Source organism: Nesoenas mayeri (assembly GCF_963082525.1).
Source record: "Nesoenas mayeri genome assembly, chromosome: 2".
Classification (NCBI taxonomy): Eukaryota; Metazoa; Chordata; class Aves; order Columbiformes; family Columbidae; genus Nesoenas; species Nesoenas mayeri.
The window spans coordinates 23,902,993-23,924,471 of record NC_137543.1 but is presented as its reverse complement, the minus strand read 5'-3'; the positions used below and the strand labels follow the sequence as shown (position 1 = coordinate 23,924,471).

The window sequence follows — 21,479 nt, the reverse complement described above, 5'->3', positions numbered from 1 at the left end:
GCAGATAGCAGCACAGAAATAAGTTTCAACCATCATAAAATCCTGCTTCCTATCTGTGAAATAATCTTGATAATTGCAACATCTCAGCTACTAGAAATATCATTATCAATGTTATTCATATTAATTGTGATTTCTAAAAATTCTGTGAGACTTTTAGCAGTCTAGGAAGTACAAAAATCCTTTACTATGGAGATGACAAAGAACATTTTAAAAATACTAAGTTATTCCAGTCTCCCTAGAAAACAAAGAAATCTACCATACCTCCGTTTTTATATTTGCCTTTTATTTCACTTTTCAGCTAGAAAATGCATTGAAAAATATTGCGTGTTTGCCATGTAGGAAACAACAGAATATACACTTTATTCACTCCTTTAAATGTGTTGAAAATGTTTGCTGTTGGCTTTGGAGTTTAGTCAAATAGTTCTACTGGATGTAAAACTCAAGGGAGTGTGAAGTATATTTTCATTCTGACACAAAAGGACTAATGTATTTACCCTCCTACACGCTTGAATAAAGTGCACGTCTTTCAGATAGCTGTGGTGATCCAGGGGAAGAAACAAGGAAATAAGATCGATATTGTGACATGTTTCTTACTTTAAAGCTGTGTATAGTGAAGATTGCTTACCGTACTTTTCATTATGTATTAATTCAGAGTTATTCTTTAAAATATTGTTTCATTCTATTTTATCATCGATTCAGTCACTTTAATGAAACATGGTACAAATAACCTTATCTCCATTAAATACCTAATATTTTTTCATTGCTTGAATAATTGCACTACAGCTTCTCTTATTTCTTTCTCCAATTCTCTCCTACAGCTGACATAAATGTGGACATATCAAAACCTTTGAAAACAAATCTCAGTTGTGTCAGACTCGATCAAATAAACCAGTTTTTGAAGAAAATCATAACCACAAAAGACGATGAGCCCAGGAAGGAGGCTGCTCCGTCAGCTGGCATCATTGCAGAGGAGGAAGTCACTTCCATAACCAAACACCCCTGTACAAGGGATTTGCTACCTGCAGCACACAGCAACGCTGCGCAAAAGGCTTCAGTACAAGAAAACTTGTGGCGAGCCCTTTCCTGCTTCCAGAAAATTTCCATTCACACTGTTCAAATGGTTGTTTCGATGGAAACCATCCCACATCCCAGTAAACCTTGTTTGTTAGTCTCTTTATCAAACCTCAGTGGGAGCCTGAATGTTAGAAGTGGACATAAAACTGCAGGTAAGAGTTTTTGAAAGTTGCAGGTGCTACCAGTTTGTTCACATGGTGGTCTAGTTACCATTTGAAAGTGTGGGGCATCGAGGGGAGCTCCTCTAGCTAACATAATACATCCACAGCAGAAAATAGCAAGTCCCTCATAGACTCCATTACCTGATTTTTCCTTTCAGTCAGGCAGCACCCAAGAGTGCTTAATTTTGTAGTTAATATCCCCTAGCTTGTAATTACTAATTTATTGACAGATTTCTGGCTGGAATAGTGGCTACAAGAACTGGTATTCTGATAATTCAGCACATACTTCAAAGAGCAAAATTTTGACAGTTTTCACTCTGTAACTACATTTTCTTGTTAGGACTCTATATTTATGTTCAAAAAAATACAAAAAAAAAAAATGTTCAGAGTCCTGACATATGCTGCTGTGTAAATATTGGGTCATACCATTATTCTCCTCCGGGTTTATGAAGTTTTAACTTTTTACATGCTTCCTCTGCACAGCTGAGAGTTGCCCAGGGAAAACAGGCGCTCCGGCCTCATTACTGCAGAGCTGAGAGGGAACTTTACACCTTGGGCACAATTAACAGGGTGCCAGAGACTCATTTTAAATGAAGACATTTTGAGTATCTCTGTAAATTGTTTCATTAGTCTTTTAATAAAATTAATACGAAGGTACGTTTACGTGATGTGGAGGTGAGCCACATGTAGGTAGTTGGCAGAGTAGTTTGTGAGGTAAAATGGTCTGTAGCTGAGAGGAACAAGTTCTAGGCCAAGCGAGGTGGTGATTTATTTCTTTTGCATCAGAAATATTTCTCCTCATGCAAGCAAGTTCTAGTGCTTCTTTATTGTTTTAAAAGTTAAAAATGAAAAATGTAAGGTTTTCAGGATGTGAAAGCCTGTAAAAGTCCTGGAGCCTGAAACTCTTCATTTATCCGTAAATAAACAGCAGTACAGGCAGGAACGGTGCCTGTGTTCCCACGCTTGTCCAATCGCATAGCAAGCCTAGCACAGAAAGTGCAGCAACTGAGTAAAAAGCCTTTCTAATATCCCTTAAGTAGTTCTAGTTTTCTTTCAGTGTAATAATCCTCTTTCCTTCCATCACTTCCTCTCCACCATTTATACATTATCCGTCCCATGGTACATTATGGTATCCACAGCAAGCTTCAATATATCAAAGCCGAGCCCGTTCCGTCACTGTGCTGCAAAGCAATTTGGCAAACTCAGCAGCGTATATCACTTACCCGGGAGTTTTTCATCCTCTCAGAAAGACGACATACCTTGCCTTGCACATTAAGCCTCAGAAACATTCTGCTATGAATTTCTATTTCTTAATTCTTCTGGCAGTCTGAGGAATCCAATCTTTATTTTTCATGTCACGAGCTATACGTGAACCTTCAGTATGCTTTTAGTCTGGCAAGCATTGTTAAGCAAAGCAATACTGATGCTGAATATAAGGAAAATGGAGATTAGATATTCTAAATGAAAATCTTTCATAACCAGACAATAAATAGACATCAACAGACTCACATTTTTCCAGTTAAAGTTGCTTTATCTTTGCTTTTTAAAAAGAAAAATACATGTGCGTGAGATTTTGCATGCTATTGTGATGGTGCAATAAAACGTTTTAAGTTTCAAGAAGTGCAAAAGACACATTTCCACAAAACTCATTGAAACTGTCAAAAATGCTTTGCATAAATTGTTTGGATTTTTATTTAAAATTATTAATTTGAAATTGAAGTGCTGATAGAAACCGAAGTGGAAATTATAACTTCAGGAAAGGAGATAAATTACTCAGTGTGTGGGAAACAGTATCATAGTCTTGTGTTTAAAATACTTTAGAAGAATACCACAGTTGCTAACTAGATTTGTTTTATTATTGCAAAGAAATTATGCAAGCTAACTCAAAAAAATAAAAGGTAGTAGCTGTGTCTTGGGAGCAAGGAGTATTTAAATAGGTCAGTTTTTCACTACTGTTCTTTTTACAAAAGTTTTTATAGATATACCTTTTGAGCTGAGGGTTAATGTCAGATTTTTTTTTAATAGTATGAAACTAATACGCAAATACTTCACTATGTCTTTGATTTTACAGTCAAATAACTATTGTGACCATCTGCAGCAGCTGCATTTTACGAATTATTTGCTGAACCAAACTAAGCACAATGACAAAAGTAGTCATCTCAGATGTACTGTTAAAACAGAGGAAGAAAAAGGAGCATTGCTTGCCTTTTGTACAGTATGGCCATCTGCTGTACAGATGTTATTATATAGAATGACTTCAGATACAATAATTGTATAAAATTTTCATTAAAACCTCAACAATTTGCACTTGTTTACTTGAATCTGCATAACTCCCCAGTGAGACAACACAATACGCTTGGGGTTTCTTTGGTTCTCACTAGCTTTCTCTTTGATCCTTTTTGATGTGCGGACTTTAATAAACATAGTTAAAAACACTGTTCAAAAACATCATGGAAAAAACTACAAAGGAACAATTATAGCAGTAGAAACTACTCTAATCTCTTACTTACGCAAGCTATTTTTAGTGAAATATGGTTTTTTACACATTTTATGTGGCAGTGTTTTATAAACGGTGTAAACAATCCCTTTTCCAGATGAGTTTTAATGTAGGAGGTGAAGCTGGTTTGTAAAGAATCCTATTTGCTAGGAATTATTTAGCAAAAAAACCTTGCAAGAATGTATTGTCGGCATTTTTCCTCCATGTTAGGGGGAGAAACAAAAGTGCATGACCTTGTGTATTGCTTTGATTTTTTTTTTTTTTTTGGTAGCTGAAACTAAGAAAGAAGCTTGCCATAAAACTTTTTTTTTTTAATTATCCATTTTCCCTCTAGAATTGCCTTGTTTAATCATAGAAGCTAATGGCCTTCTGTTTGAATTTTTCTTCTTAATTTCTTATGAAAGTAAAAAGTTACAGCTTCTGAAAAACAGAGGGGCCAATTAGTTGAATTATTTCACTTATAAAAAAATAGATTGTAAGTGTTGAACGTTGCAGTTGGATCAAATTAGAACATGGCCATTTCTGCATATCCTGCTGCACTGTTACACTACCTCAGACCTTTAGTGTATCAAGGGACTTCATTTTTTGGACATTTTTTGTGTTTTAATACAACAGTTACTTAAAACAACGTGGTTACTATTACTGCTAGAATACTCATGTTCTCCTCTGTACTTATGCTGAAATCCCGAGTATTTTGGTTTTAGTGAAGTAATGCTATTGTAGAATGTGACATAGTGTACTGGAAAAAAAAAAATCCCTTTTAAACAAAGAAAAAGATATTATTAATTTTACTTTAGAAGAAGCGACCAGTGTAGTTTTTCTGAATAGGAGTTTAAGTTAGAATGATGCTAAATAAAATAATTATCTGTTGTCATATAATATTTTGTGGCTTAGAGTTATAAGTTAAAACTTGTACCCATTTCATACAAGCAAATGACAAGCATTTAGCTAATTTTGGCAGCTTATTTGTATTGTTGATGAAAACCTCAAGTTCAGGAACTATCATTAGAGCTGGTTCAGTGATTTTTGTCCTCTGAAGTATGTGGCATGTTCTACAAAGCAACTAGAGCTCTCGAGTGCCACGTGCCCTGTCAGATTTGAGGTGGGTTGGTATCACACTTCAGGTACGTAGCTCACTACAGAGCAGTCGCGTGCTGTTAAAGTTGAAATAATTTTTAGCAATAAATACTAGGAAACAGAATGCAATTCTGAACTGATGGCTTTCAGTTAATTCAGGTTTGGTGTTGAAATTAGCACTACCTACCTGCCAAAAGAGCAGATAAATGAGAGAAGTTAAGGACTATACTCTCCCCAGAGTGAAAGACAGCAAGAAGCATACAGCTTCTCAGTGGAGCTTTACTTTGCCCTGGCTGGACACAGGAGGGGAATCTTGCAGTTCAGTGTCTGAACTTAGAGAATTACAGACATAAAGTACTCCAAATATCATAGACGGAGTTCCACAGCCCTTCCTCCCGTATGCAGAGTTGATTACTTTAGCATATAAATAAGGGAAAAAATAAACACTAGTTGAACATGTGATAATCACAAGTATTTTAACTAAACCTAAAAGAAATTGCAGACTTAAGATACTTTACTGAAATATTAAAAATTAAATGCAGCTATTAATTGGTGGAGCAGAGACCAAACTTTGTTTTGGAGTTAACTGACTCCCTCGAGAAAACTCTGCTAAGACGTTGTCATAGCCTTTGGATGCTGCAGATACGCAAGTTAGCCCATGGGGAAATAAAACATTAAATTAGATATGACTACCTAAAATAATATGCAGCAGTAACAAGCCATTTACAACACCCAGAAGACCATTGTTACTTTTAGAAAGAAATATAAACTCTTTCCAACACTTGAACAATAGGAAATTAATTCTTTGTCAGTAAAAGCCAGAGGACAAACTAAATATTTAAATGGCCACTGAGGACTGAGGTGGAACTGCAGCCTGTAGACAGCTATACAAATCACTAACAAACCTTAATGAATATTGGGTGTGGGCATCAAGGTCCTGTCAGATTTGACACCGTGTCCCAAGTAGCTTAAACCCAACACTCAAGAAAAGGTGGAGACCTCATCAGGTCTCTAACATCTGGGATTTTATTTGTCATTTAGGCATACCCTGCAAGCGCAAAAGAAAGAGTAAAAAGGGATTATCCTGACAATGAAATGAGTTACTGAATCTTGTGATAATGAAAAGCAGAAGAATTCTAATTCCTTTCTATAGTCCCTGAGGTGGAGGTGCGTTTATGGTTCTGCAGGAGTATAATGTAGGAGGGAAGAACAGATGGCCCAAAATCCATGAAACAAGACACCACGTAATCCCAGGGCCGAGTACCACTATTAATCCTGGTCAGATTCCCTAGCGGTACTTTGTACAGGGTTCAGAATTGCTACTGATGAACTAGCACTTAAACTTGGGCTGCAGGGGGAGGGGAAGAAAAAAAAATGTAGCTTGTTGATTCAGGACATTGTGCACTAATTTAGTAGAACTGCATCTGCAGCTGAAATGACTTTAAAAAGTAGACTCCAAGTGAAATTCGATTCAGAACAAATATGGTTGCTTTTGTAATCTCTTCAGTTTTTATTGTAAACTCTACAACTTTTATTGTGAAAGTAATTGCGTATTTTTTAAGACTGGAATTTCTTTTGTTCTGTGTATTCAGGGATACATGTGGCAGTAGTGGGTGATACAGCATTTTCATGGAGAACACAGAGATTAGGAATTATTGCCCAGTCTTCAGGACCGGTTCATTAAGTTGTTTAAATTGTTGATGTACTGGCAATGCATTTCTTCTTTTTCTGTGACAAGAATAATTTTATGGGATGAGTTCACCAGCTTGCTGCCCAAACAAAAGGTGCAATTCTATAGGAAGTTTAGGTTGCTGTGTCTACGCATTTCCACACTCTGCCTTGTGCTGGCTCTGGTACTTGGGCAGCTGTTCTGTGAGTTGAGTCAGGACACCAAAGTGTCCAAAAATTAATCCAACAGGAGAGAAAAGGTTCCAGCAGGATCATCTCCTACAGCTGGCTCACTGGACAGGTTCACGTTGATGATCGTGCTAGCACAAAAGAGAATTCAGAAAACTGTATAAAGAAGGGAGAGGGAGAAAGGGTCAAAGAGAGGAGAAAAATTGAACGTAGAAGCCTGGACCTGAATGGGCCTTTATCCTGGGAACTACATCCCAAGAACGTGGAGAAACCTGTTCAAATTGTATGGCCTGAGTGTATCTATGAAGCCTTGAACTTCCACGGGCGTAATTCACCTGGTTATAGAGGCTCAAAAAGCTCAAGTGCTGCCAGCCACTTTCTTCAGGATGGCTTAGTTATAAAGAAAAGTTACCCTCTAGTTTATGGACTATTTAGTGTATTAAAACAGTGGAAATACAGTGGATCAAGCACAGAACAGTGGAACAAGACACCAAAGCTGTAATTTTAATTCAGCCTTGTGGCAACTAGGGCTACATTTTGAGTGGCATCCACTGTTTTGTAATGCTTCATTTACTGTGCAATCATTCAGTGACTGATTTTTTTAGTAGTGCTAAGTATCTACAACTTTATAAATCAGTGACACTTGTAGATACCAGCTATATCCTGAAAATAAACCAAAGTTTTCAACCACCTAAAATTAAGATGTGAGAATACTTTTTTTTTTTTTTAATTGAAGAACCTCTGCATGCCCATCTGTAAAGCTGGAGTAAGAATATTTTGTCACTTTTCTGAAACTGCTGATATCTAAAAATAAAATGTTTGTGATAGAAGAACAAAGTATCACTGATATCAGTATAGCTTTCAGTTTTGAAAGCTGAACTCAAAATTGCAAAATGAACACTATTTTTGTTGTTTTCCATTATGTATTTCTCTCCACTTAATTAGAATAAGATATAGGGCAATACAGAGCTTTACATATATATTCTACATTATTGTGTACCAAAGATAGTCTTGACCTGAAGTTAAAAGCCCTTTAGATCTTAACCTTAGTATGCCCTCTCTGATCAGGCATCACAAAAACAAAAATTGCCAAATCAACAAGTGAATTGAGACTTTTGAGCTATTTAGTATGCAGTAGTGTAATGAACATAATGTACCTGCCCGGTTATTCTTTAAGGGAGAGGAGCTCACTTCAAATAGATAACCATCTTTGACGTCTCTTCTGATTCATCACTGACCTGAACTCCATTTGAACCTTGTTAGACACAAAACAAGCAGGATTCCTGGCCTGAGCTATAAAATATAATTAAGCCCTTTTGAAATGATGTGTAAAAGAACATAGCTTTACCCCCACTATAACCACTACCACCACCACAACCAATAAAGTTAAATCAAGCACTGCCTGTAATGGATTAAAATAATAAATGTTCCTGGATTTTAGTGTTTGAAGTACTTGAAGAAAACAGGCTCCCAGCAGCCAGGACTGCTGAATGCATGGGGACATTTATTAGTGACGAATTCAAGGGTTTGGCCTGTTCAAGATCATTACTTTCTGTTTACCGTGTGTTACACATCTCATGTTTTTACAGAGCCCACATGTGTCCCCATGTAATGCTGGAAAATTCTGTCACTAAAGAATAGTTAATTAGTAATGTGTAAATGCTGTTCTCATGGGGAGAATGAATTATCATAAGATTCAGCTAGAGGCTAATGAGAAATCCAGTGCGGTCCGTGGATTGCTAAGTAAATCTCTCCTGGAATATTGTCCTTTACTTGGTCTTACCATTTGTTTGCTACTACTGTTTCCAAACTTGAGTACTTTGGCTGACTCTTAAAATAAATGCACTATTTCCCCTGTAATTATTTTCATAGCTTTGTCATCCTTTCTTCTCAGAAGCTGTTTTGTAGAGAATACCTGTCAACAGAGCACTGTAACTGTAGTGTAACAACTCATTACATGATGCATCCGAAGTTTTCTTAAGAAACAAATCATATAGATAATTGTATCAATATACCAGATATAATAACATATTTATGTGTTCAGAGCTCTCTTAGTATCTTTCACAATGTTAAACTAGCTACTAGATGTGCAAAAATTAAGAGTGAATGTTCAGGAACAAATTTCACAGATTGTTACATCAGTAATATGTGGCATTAAAGCAGAAGGTAGGAAGGAGAACTGCTTGCTAATTAACCTTCAGGAGATGGGTTGTCTCTCTGCCACCAGCCCTGGAGGACCCGTTGGGGAGCCCAGACACGGTCCCTCAGAGCACATGGCGATGTGGGGGTGGGAGAGCAGCCTGCAGCCCCCGTGGTCGGTGCAGACCACAGCACTCACGGGCATCTTGCCCAGTTCGAACCAGCACAGCAGACTCTGTGCTCTGGGACACAGTCTTCCTTCTGAGCCACCCCAAACTCAGAAGAGTCATTTTCTTCTTAGTACTATGGTCCATAGCAAAGCTACTGGCTTCCAAGAGGCTTTTCAAAAAATAACTTGGCTATAGGCTGGTGCCATTGCTATATTTAGTATAATACATGTTACCATTTTCTTAAAACTCTGTTCCCATGTAGAATTTTGCCAATTAAAATAATGTTCTGTCTTGTATTAGGTGACAGCGCAACAAACCAAGCAGGATTTGCAGCTATCTCAGGAAGAGCAAATGCACAGAACATAATAGAAGGAAAAAAAACCCTCCTTCTTGTTTCCTTTGGAGTTTATTCAAATATCAGTATTTTAAAATGTTTTCGAAAACACAAAGTCCATAGTTAATGACAAAACATTCTCTTTTTCTTTGTCTGCAAACCAGGAAAAATAACATAACTCTTTCTCAACACCTGTTTTGCCTCAACACTAAGTGATTGTTACTATGAGGCAAGGGTTGTTTTAACGTATTTGCTGCATCTATTAAAATGGGCCAACTCTTTTTCTTTTTATACACAGAAATAGCTTTGTGCACACAGGGCAGTTAATGAAAAATTAATTCTCCTATTATTGGTAAATGCTGATAGAACCCTATCATAGTTACAGATAAGCCCTAATATAACTGTATTTATAACTATACTAGGATACTCAGATTCTGATATGTCATCGTATATGTTAGCGCAAATCAAGTCTCTACTACTATAAAAAGATGTTAGAATATCAAAGCAAATGTCTTTTAGTAAATTTTCTTCACTGTTCTTTTGTAATATCTCCATCTTTAATTTGCAAGCAAGCTAATTTCTCGACATTACCAAGTGCTAGCTTTTTTTCAAACCCTCCTACGTTGTTTCCAACAGTATGAAAATACCTGGATATTCCTTTTGAGCATATGTCGTCACAAAGGCGACCCTTCCGCTGGCACACAGAAGCCTAGTGGGAGCTGTGTTTTGCTCAGGGAGCGCAGCAGCGGATTGCGGTGCTATTGTGGCTCTGGGTGGAGTCTGAGAGCAAGGGGCTGGCAGCATTTTTTAAACACTGTCCAAAGCAAGTACTTCATATTTATTAGTCTCTCGGAGGAGTATTTTAAAAGTCATGAAACTATTTGTTCCTAGAAGTAAATTATTGCACGTACTGAAAAGTGTGTTGGTGTTCATGAGCAATAATCCAAACAGAACAAGTTAACTTCTACATATCACAACAATCGTTTATGAAGATATATTACTTCTGTGTGGTGCCATCTCAAGTTCACTTCAAATGGAGACTTTGATTTAATCTGTTTAAAGTGAAGTTAGAATTCTACAATAGAAGTTTGTGTGAGAGATGTGTGCAAGGACTGACTGAAAACAAGGGAAAAAAAAGCAGGAGAATTATTTTGTGTCTTTACGTGTTCTGAGATTGTTGTTTTAGGGATAGGAAAGCAACTTCACTGACTGAGCATATCCTTTGAATGTTAGTTTGGCATTTGGCAATCTTAAAGTAAGGTCCCTTCTAGTGCATACTGCTATTTCTTCACTCCTCTCCCTTAGAATGCGAGATTATTTCTTTTCTAATGTTATCCTTTTAGGATATACATAGCAATGGTACCCCATTGAAGCTTCGCTCAGGCCCAGGGATCTCTATATTTACTATCGCATTTTAGAGTTTGCGCAAACTTGTTGATCTTAATTTGTTTTCTTTAAGTTTCCTTAAGGCATCAATTTGTGCAAGTTTGAATGCTCTCTGCATTCTTTTTTTATTAAGACCACAGTGGTTTTTATACTAAGAGTCACTTCATCTCTAAAAGGGTATGTAGATATAAGTGCTACGAAAGACAAGGGTGCAATTCTTGCCTATACAAGAGCAATCTGGGTCACAGCAAGAAAAAGAAAAATCTCTCATTGTGTCTCTGAACTTTTCCTGGTATTTGTAGGACACAATCTGTGGATGTGTCTTGTATTCATAATATTTCATTTATTTAAAGTTTACCGATACTTCCTTGTTCTTAATTGTGTCTTCATTTCTCATTGTTTACATAGCATTTGAGAAAGGCACTGCTGATTTTGAACCAGCAGTATTATGTGCTGAATGCTCAGTTCTGTTTCTAAGCTGTTGGATATTGTGTTTTCTTTGTACTTTGTGGAGCTGAGATGACAACAGAAAAAGACTGCGAAGCATAATCCTTCCAAGTGTAATCCCAGTGAAAGAAAGCATAAATAAAACCACTTGTATTCTGGCATTCCTTTTTCCCTTTTGTTATTTCTGCAACTTGGCATGTATTCCAATAAAACTATAGAACATTTCTGTATGTTGCAGAATTGTGCAATAGTTACTGAGAATTTCTTCTCTTTAAAATCAAGGCCCATGTAGAATATAAAAAAAAAATATTTTCCAAATATTGTGGTTCCTCTTAAAATAACTAGGCTGAGTATGGCAGGGTGGGTGAGCTCTTTCCATAAAAATACCTCTTTTTCTTGATTTAAGGCTGTATGTGAAGCTGCTTCAGTCCACAATTCACCAGCTCAAGTCTGAGCCGGTACCAAAAGGAGAGGCATCAGGGTGTGCTGATGTTAGTTTTCTTGATTATCACTGAAGTTCAGTCTCAAAAAAACACGGAACAATTTCTGGCATATAAACCTGTTACACAAGACCAGACACAGGGGCTCAAAAGCCAGCCTAAATAACCCAGAGCTAAAACCCCTTTGCCCAGCTGGTGACAACAGTCCTGCTGATTGGCACGGGACAAAGGTTCACTTGAGCCTTCCAGCTTTCCTACTAAACTCCAAACTGCTCAAGGCAGAGATTCTTCTCATTTGTAGTTCCTACTCATGTTGAACACAATTCAATGCCATCATTGCCGTAGGGACTGTTGGACCACGTTCCTAGAGGAGGCTGGAGTAAAAAAAAAGAAAATCCAATATATTTCCTTCCATTGTATAAAATATTTGTTGGTATTATGAAATCATAACTCCTAGGATGCAGACAGACTTCTTTCTGGATTCTTAAAGAGATTAATAGAAGTTTTACTGCATATATTCGAAACAGTGAGTTGTATTTTTGTGGCATTTTTCTACCAGCAAAGGTATGAAAATATAACATGGAACTGTAGCTTGAAACATGTCTATGTAAGCCTTAGGTGTTTTTTAATCTTTTGCCTTTTGTAAATATCCAGTTTTGTTAGAAAAATAAGCTGTGGGCATAATAAATTATGATGACATTCAATATTCAGTGTTGAGTTCAAGTACAAGCGCCAGAAGAGGAAAAAAAGTTAACCCAACCTCAGATGTAGTACTTTTCATGTAAATATACAATAGAAATGCATAGATATTAGGTACGGTTTGTTTTATTAAACAGGGACTTGCAGTAAGTTAAATTCACAAGAGATGTGACATTTCTAAATGGTATTTCTTTCCTAGAAATGTTTGTGACTTTAATGAGGTACGTAAGTTCTGTCATAGATCTAACTTAGCATTATCATTTCTGTGTTTTATAAAGCTATGTAAAGTGCAAATGGTTATGATGTATAAAGTTTAAATTAACCTGATTTTTAGGTAAACACATGGTATTATTTTGAGTTACAGTAATTGTTTCAAATTATTTGAATTCAAACATTACCCTTATTTTCCTGCTAAGCACTCCAAAGTCTAGTGAGGCAATATTTTATGATAACTAAGTTGAAAAAAAGCAGAGATAATAGCTATTTTGAAAAATTTCCTGTCAGTTTAAAATATAACCGAGTGAAGCAGCTGTTCTTGTTCTTAATATTTAAAAAAAAAAAAAAATCATAGGTTAAAGAAAAATGTCTCTTCTCATAAACCTTAAAATACTCACACATGTAAAAAGTCATAATGTTTTGGCAAATAGTTCCTTGTAAGGATTGTGTGTGAGACATACCTGCTCCGTAACTGCCACACCATATAAAGCTGCTTAATAGTGTTGGAAGAGCAAGTTGGGAAAAAAAAAGTCACAAGTCTTGTGGCTCAGCATTGATTCTTTTGCTTGGAGAGAGGAGTGACTGTCCATGTGAGTGTTTCCATGGGAGCCAGTGGGACTCCTTGTGTGAGCGACCACTCAGGGGCACAGATTGCCAGGTTCATGGTAAAGTGAATTCAGGAAATAAGAATGTAAATGTTGGGAGAATAACTACCAGCGGGATTAATTGTCTCTCTCTCTTTTTTTAGGAATCCATGGATCATCTTTGGTCCTTGATATAAAAGATTTCCTACTTAAGACAAGTCTCAAGGAAAGAGCCAGATGTCTGTTGGGCCCTTTTTGCTGCTCTGTTAATGTGGAAGCCAAGTGGTGTAAGCACAGTGGTGATCCTGGCCCAGAGCAGTCTGTTCCAAAACTATACGTCGATTTGAGAGGAGGGCTGGTGCAGGTCTGTATCAGATGCTTATGGCTCTGCTGTTGAGCTGGATTGGCTTTGAATGATTGAGATTTTATAAATAAATTGCATGAAAACTTGTAAAGCTTTGCAGCCTACAACAGTTCATTGAGTTAACATTTTTTGCTTCTTTGGGGTGGTTTTTATTTTACCTTTTAAAATAAGTACCAGTTCTTTCATGTAAAACTGTTGTTTGAAAAACTGTGTATGGTGTTTTGGGTTTTTTCTAAATGCTGCTTACGCTATGTATTGTAGCTGTATGTGTGTGTTCCTTTAAAACTACTGGATCAAATTACTGACACTTAATATCTAGGACCTTGTTCTGATATATGTGTTTGTCTGTCCATGAGCTATGTGTCTATAGTGCCTAGGGGTAGCTTTAAGAAATACATATCCTTTCTTTTTAAACTTGGACCAGTTTCTCAGGAGAGTAATTATAAACTGTTGTTTGTAGCAATTAATACTTGGCTTTCCGTGCTATCCTCTGCTTTTTGGAAGTGCCCACAACTTGAAACCAGTCCAAGAAGCACGGGAGTTCTTGAAATGAAAAATAGATTCTGTGGGGCTTAAACAAGTGGGCTTTGAGATATGTCTTGTTTTAATTATTTTTATTGTAGTATCTATACACACCAAATGTTTTAAAATAAATATATAAATCAAGCATATAAAACACAAAAATGAAATTTTGACATTTAGTTGTGTCATTAGGTCTTTTCCCAGAATCGACATTAGAAGTTCTTAAAACCACAGTGCTGGGAATAGGGCTAATTGAATAAAATGCATTCTAGAAAATTGTCTTAATAAAGTCGGTTTGTTTCTCTGCTTCTTTTTTGTTATTCACAGGTACTTGGCTGACAACCTCTATGTATTGTTGATAATAAAAAGTCTGGGTTTTTTTCCAAAATTTTAGGGTTTTGACAAGGACCAGGAAAATATCTATAAATCTGAGAAAGCCACGTATTAATAGAATATACACTGGGATAATTAGCTTTTGCAAAGAAAATTAAGTATTTGGTCTGGGAGAATAGATTTAGAATGCTGACAAAAGCATTAGAAATTCTATTTCAAATTAATTTATTTACAGCTAATGATTTTACCAGGTTTAAACATGATTTCGTCTTCTACCACCATTAATTTGTATTGCAGCAGAGCTTAGAGAGTTTATGTGAAATTGGTGCTTCATTTGTGAATATTGTAGGAGGAGATCCCTGCTCTGGAGTTGCAGATGCCTAAAAATAAAACGATTAAGTAGGGGGGAAAGGCATTCCTCCCTCCTCCATCAATGGGGAGCTGAGGCCTCTGGAATCAGCTGAGGGGGCACAGAGCTCCTTTGAGCTGGTCTAGAAACTGCAGGAGTGATACACTGAATGAGGGAGGTGACCAAGGTGGCCCAGGACTTGTTCAGGAATGGCTCTGGCTGTGTTTCAAGTGGATCTTGGTTTATTCTGTGGGCTTATGTGTAGATGCGGGGAAAGGAAAAGCTTCCTTCTTTACAGCTGTACTACACTCCCTTTAGGCATCTTCTGGCTGGGTTTTTTTATATGTGAAAATTGGTATTGCCCAGTGAAGAAATTTGCACTAGTCTGTATATCCACACCTGACTCATTTGCTTTACTCCTACCCGTACTGTGGACTTTTAAGTTACTGTCTGGTGCTTTTGATTTCATCCCACAGTGTTTCTAAGTCTTTTTTTCTTTATTTTATTAATTGCCAGTTGGTTCCTTGTCTTCCCTGTTGCTTCTGGGTCCATTTCTGCACATGAAGACTGCAGGACTTGTGCACTGCTTGTCATAGCTGGAGGAAAGGAATGCCTACTTGGCTTTTATTTTGCTATAAAGCATATGAATTTTCTGGACTTTGAATGCCAGTTTTTGTTAGATATTTTTTCTAAATTTCTATTTTAAGCATCAAAAATCCTTACACTTTTAAACCTTACTATGAGAACTTACAGCACATGCAGTTCATGTGCTGTGTATACTCAATATTTGTGCTTGAGATGGTCTTTCTAGACATCTTTGCTCTGTCACTCAGTTTTTAATGCATTTTAGAATTCTGCTTTTGGAGCAACATGCTCTTAGAATAGTTCAAACTTTGCATCTCAAAGAGTTTTTCTGGTCATATCCTAAATTGCAAAACCTGCGGCCAGTCCTAGAATTATGTACTGCACTCAGCTCTGTGTTCTTGCTTATGACTTCTAAGTTCTGTGCTTTACCAGGCAGCACCAGTATCAATTCTAAGTGGTAAAAATTCATGCTTTCCTTCAAATGATGAGAAGAACAAATGTGCCAAATGGTTTTGTAGAGATTTCTTGTTGTTCTCGTTCTTTTTTTTCTTTTCACATTAAGGATACTTGCAAGCAATTAAGGTGTTAAATAGAGCAGGCTGAAAGCTGTAGAAAGTTTCTGTTATGTTGAGGTTTTTTCCTTCAAAAGTTACTCAATAATAGTATGTAATTGTTTTGTCTTCTCTTTTTTTCTTTTTTTTGTTTTTTTTTAAAAAAAGGTTTTCTGGGGTCAGGAGCATTTGAACTGTTTAGTTCTTCTTCAGGAGCTTCTGTGGCAGTACCTCGCTAAAAAGGGCAATGTCGAGAATTTGGTATCTGAACGTACGTTCCCCACTTGCTTTTCTGCGGAAAGGAATCAGGCCACAAAAACTGAGCATACCGTGGATGATCTGAGGACGGGCCTGTTCCAGTATATACAAGACGCAGGTAAGAAGAATATTATTACCCTTTTAATAAATAAATAAATAAATAAGGTGCAGTAGTAACCTATTAAAGATTTCTTGCCTCTCAGAATGAATAGCTTTGGGTTTTTTGGAAAAGTAATTGAAAAGACATCTGCTAGAATGAAAAAAAAACCAAAACAAAAACACCAATGTTTTTTATTTCTTTCCATTAAGCTGTAATCTTTTAAAAGTCAGGGAAATTGCTTTTTTATTTTCTCTCCTTTTGATCCTAAGGGGTTTATTTTTAACTACTTTGGTCTCATAAACCAGCATGTTTCTTTCTTGAAATTATATAACAGATTATACCTTTCTTTCATTTGACAGAAGCACAAAAACTGCCCAGTGCCTATGAAGTTGTGTTTTACAATGAAACTGAGGATAGTCCGGGAATGATGTTGTGGAGATACCCAGAACCCAGAGTGCTCACTCTTGTAAGAATTAACCCTGTTCCTTTCAATACCACAGAAGACCCAGATATTAGCACTGCTGACCTTGGAGATGTTCTTCAGGTGGGTAATGAGGGTTTTCTACTTTGATTATGAAAAGAAAACGTTACTGCTCTAAAGTGAATGTTTTCAAGCTTTGTTTTATTGAAAATGAGCAGAAGATGTCAGAAGCTCTATAAAATCAATAGGAGGTAAATTCCACAGCTCAAGCACATCTTTAGCTTTAAAACTACTTGTACAAACATTTTAACCACTCACCTGTAAAGTTTTTCCATGACATAATAAGCTATATCTAAATTTATCAGTTCTAGTTAGCAAGCATGTAGAGTTTTTATTCTGGCTTCCTATTATTTCATCCATCAGTCATTACGTAAAGACTTAATTTGATTTGAAACTGAAGAGGAAAGGCCTGGTCTGAAATAGCCAAGCTTCAATGGAATCGTTGAGCTCAGATTTCCAGTCTGGCCATCCTCTCTGGTGTCTGTGATGGCAGATGGCTGTGCTGCTTCTAGTAAGATCCACAGGGTGGAGAGAAAAGGATCTATTTTCTCTTGTTTTGCTTTGAGAGTGTTAAAGTGAATGTCCAGTTTGATTGTGTGAGATCATGGAACTGCCCTTCAGAGGAGGGCTGAGTGTTGCAGTTGTGTGATTCTGGGACCCAAAAATAGACCACACCTCACGATTACACTGATCCTTAACCCTGAGAATCTTTGCTTTCTAAAATACTCAATCAGGCAGTTACATTCTCTCCTGTCTAGTCTAATTCATCTTTATACATTCACTTACTCCTTGCTAACCTATTTAGATTTTAGCTATTTTTTTTTTAATCTCAGTTTACTTTCTGTATTACAAATTGGGTCTGTCATTATTCTTTTTAATTTCAATTGGCTTGTTAATAAGACTAGTGTTGTGTGTCAAGGAAAATAAGTGTCTCCCTATTCTTCTTATTTGTTCAGAAATGTTGAATTATATTTGATTATTGCTAGAACGTTAAAAATTGCTTTTAAAATTGGATTATGCACCAATATGCTTTGAGTTATGGATAAGTAGGATAATCTTCCTCAGATAAATGGGATAATGTTATTACCGTGCACATACTGTTAGTGAGATCATGTAAGTGTCCTGCCAATTTCTTTGCCCTCTAGACAGCCAAATGTCAGCTCCTTTCATTTATATGAATATTAAAATTAAATGGAAAAAAATCAGCTCCACTTGGCATGAGGTTTGAATCAAAGATCAAAATTGTGTTATTGTGTGCTGTCTTGATGACCCTATTAGGCTGCTATGAAAGTGAGCGATTTGCCGTCTTTCAGGATGGTATTTTCAGAGCACAGCACACCAAGTTTTGGTATAATTACATTAGGCTCCCATTATAGATAACAGACATCATGAGCATAATGTATGTGCTTGTGTAATAATATCACCCTGTACAGCAGGAATATCGGTTCTTCAGGTGGGCATGGGCAGCTGGAATTCTAGTAGCACATGTTCTGCTGCTGCGACTGTCTGGAGAAAAGAAGGTGGTTGCAATCGTTGTCATTTCCCCTGCGATTGCCTCAAACAGTAAACTAGGAAACACTTAGACACCAGTTCTCACATTCTTGCAACTTCCACTAGTCCTCAGGTGATTCTTCAGATATGCATTTCATCTTATACATTGAGCACAGAGAACTGTTCCCATCAGTCTTGTTTAAAGTTTGTGGTCAAGCGTCCCCGTATAGCTTCCCTCCATGATACTTTTTACTGTGGCTCTCTCTTCTTAAGGTCTGTCAGTTTTATGATTAATTAATTCCTGGTTAGTTTTATGTTACTACCTTGGGCTTTCAGTTACAAGTGAAGAGATGAAAGATATCAGCCAAGTTAGAGGACATCTATTAAAAAACTGTGCTCTTGGCAACATGGAGTGCAGAAATGCCTACAAGAGGATCCACATTTCTCTAGTGGGCCGTTAACTATGGCAGTAACTGTTGCCTGGCTCTAGGTGGTGATTTATCACATTTTCTAGAAATGGCCAAGCACCTACAAAGAGCAGCTCCACACAATGTAGATAAAAAGCCATTTTAAACATGGGCAGTATGCATTTGTAATTAGCCTTGCATAGATATGTGAGTGGAAAAAGTAATACAGCATCAATTTTCAAATTATTTAGGTAAACTATGTTTACTAAATACTCATCTCAGGCTTTAGGTTCTGATTTAAATTCATCAGGAGACCTTTCATCAGCTCCACTTTTTTCACTGTGTGGATATATTTCTGCTTCTTAATACACTGCATATTTACTGCATATGGAAAATTCACAAAATATAAAGAGAAAAAAGACAAAACAACAGTTTTATTTTATTCACTTCTTGACATGAAACATGAGAGAAACATCTGCAAGTCAAAGACTTCAGCTTTTTTGAGAAAAAAAAAAAGTAAATTTAAAAACAATAATGATATCAAAATATATTAAAAATATATTTTTAAAAACTTTGCCAGGACTGTGTATGTGTTCAAATGCTGGGAGAACCCATGATGTCACCAGCTGTGTAACCACTCTCCCTTAATCCTTTACTTCACATAAATCCAGGTAAAGGTGCACTTCTGTAGTTTGTCTTGAATTAAAAGTTTGCCAGTTGCATATTCTTTCTTTCCGTTTAAGTTACTGTGATATTTCATCTAGCTTTCTAACTTTGTTAAACTTCTGGCAAATCTTTTTAATAATGGATGAGTTTTAGAAGTCTCTTTGTTTTTATAGCTATTCTTCAGATTCCTGGAACATGCAAAAGCTTCACCATAAATAGAATTTTTCTAGATATTGAAGTTGCGTGTCATCTGCTGCAGCCAAAGAATAAGCAAACAGTTTCAGATTGTAAGAGCTGATATGAACTATGTTGTTTCTGTAAAACCTTACCTTGCTGCTTTTTCTAGATTGTCCCAAGAGCGTCTTTTCTTGTGCTTTTACTTGTGTTGTTGCAGAGGTAAGCAGTTTCACTGGTCAAGTTTCTAATCCTTTACTTTTTTACAATCCCAACATCATTGTTTTCGTTCATGGAGGGAAAAGGAAGAACTGATGTTTCTGCTGTGATGTAACATGTTGCATTTTCTTTAGCAACTTGAAATAAAGTTTGATCTTTTTGTTTGAAGGGAGTGAGAGAGAATCTTGGACGCATTTGCAGGAAACTGCATCAGGATTGTATTTCTTTTGGGAGGTTGAGAGTGCCTGAACTTGTTCTTCCTGTTTAATGGACTTTGCAGCCCCTTTCTGTTTAATTTTTAATCCCTCCGTGTCCCATTTTCACATGCTACCAATGTTCTTTGGCTCTATGTGATTTACCTTTCTTACAGAGAACCATTATTTGATGCAGCACCTTTAGACTTTACTGGTACCTCTTCTTAATTTTTTAAGGAGTTCCTGGTTAGTGTCGCTGGGCTTGCATCAGTGGGGCAGCACTGTAGAGTTGATGAGGACTAGGAGGCCTCCCATACCCCTAGGGTGAAATCGGTGTGCTCAGCTTGCTCTCTGAAATGCCTGTACACTAGTGCATGCACCATGGGGAATAAGCAGGAGGAGTTAGAAACCTGTGTTCGGGCAGGAGATTATTACCTGGTGGCAATTACAAAGACACGGTGGGACAGTTCACATGACTGGAATGTGGTCATGGATGGCTATGTCCTTCTCAGGAAAGACAGGCCAGCCAGGCGTGGTGGTGGAGTTGCTCTTTACATGAGAGAGAGAGACTGAGGGGAGACTCCTGGGAGACTGAGGGGTGACCTTATTAATGTTCACAAATACATAAAGGATGAGTGTCATGAGGATGGAGCCAGGCTCTTCTCGGTGACAACCAATGGTAGGACAAGGGGTAATGGGTTCCAACCGGAACACAAGAGGTTCCACTTAAATTTGGGAAGAAACTTCTTCTCAGTAAGGGTAACAGAACACTGGAACAGGCTGCCCAGGGAGGTTGTGGAGTCTCCTTCTCTGGACACATTCAAAACCCGTCTGGACACCTTCCTGTGTAACCTCATCTGGGTGTTCCTGCTCTGGCAGGGAGATTGGACTAGATGATTTTTTGAGGTCCCTTCCAATCCCCAACATTCTGTGATTCCATGATAAGGTTGCTTATCCTCAGGTACTAAAACCACTGCCTGACATAACTTCTAGCCCTTCTTGACCTGGAGACTTTTTCTTATTTTATTCCCTTTATGTCTACGTCACTGCCAAGATCTTTTCTGAATATACCTTCTCAAGACTGTTTAAAGTTTACCTAGTAGTGTTTCCAAGTTCTTACTAATGAAGAAAGGACATACACAGGTATTATTTTTGTAATATAAAATCATTAAGTGAAGCAAAACTCAATTTGCCAGAGTGCTTACAAGTGTTTTGGGGGCAGCCTTGTATAGCTAACCGGAAAATGGTGAATACTGGGTTCTGTATCAAGAAAGAGATGTGCTATGGATGTAGAATATTCCTCAGTCTTTTATACCAAACATATTTCTAGATCCTTGGTCAAGGCTATTAACTCTTCATGGTTCTATCAGCTTCTGTTTCATTTCTGCTAATTGTTGTTGGCCTGTTGTCCAAGTTGTGAGATTTTTTTTGGTCAGTGTTTGGAAAGCTCTAGATACAGCTAAATAACTTCGTAAAGGTCAATGTGGAATGAAGGAATATACACAACAGAGCAGTAGTTTCATGTTTTTGTAAGAAGAAAAAGTAAGGAGGCTGTCTTGTCCAAGTAATTCAATAAGTATTGCTCTAAGCCACCACTATTGTACCCCTTGTATAAAGGGGATCTGCAGGAAAGACCTTCAGGCAGCAAAACTCAAATGTTGGTAAAGGCATACCCTTTTGATCTTGACTGCTGCGAAGATTATT

The 21,479-nt window shown here is 37.1% G+C and overlaps 1 protein-coding gene across 5 annotated transcripts in view; it reads left to right on the top strand.

Annotated features, from left to right (window-relative positions):
* Positions 1–21,479, top strand: part of VPS13B (vacuolar protein sorting 13 homolog B) — a 445,653-nt gene that overhangs the window by 348,537 nt on the left and 75,637 nt on the right. For all 5 annotated transcript variants that reach the window (XM_080340706.1, XM_080340704.1, XM_080340705.1 and 2 more), the window contains 4 exons: positions 819–1,226; positions 13,246–13,445; positions 15,954–16,161; positions 16,503–16,687. In XM_080340706.1, the coding sequence (XP_080196832.1) occupies positions 819–1,226; positions 13,246–13,445; positions 15,954–16,161; positions 16,503–16,687 (1,001 nt within the window). The remainder of the gene's footprint in view (positions 1–818; positions 1,227–13,245; positions 13,446–15,953; positions 16,162–16,502; positions 16,688–21,479) is intronic.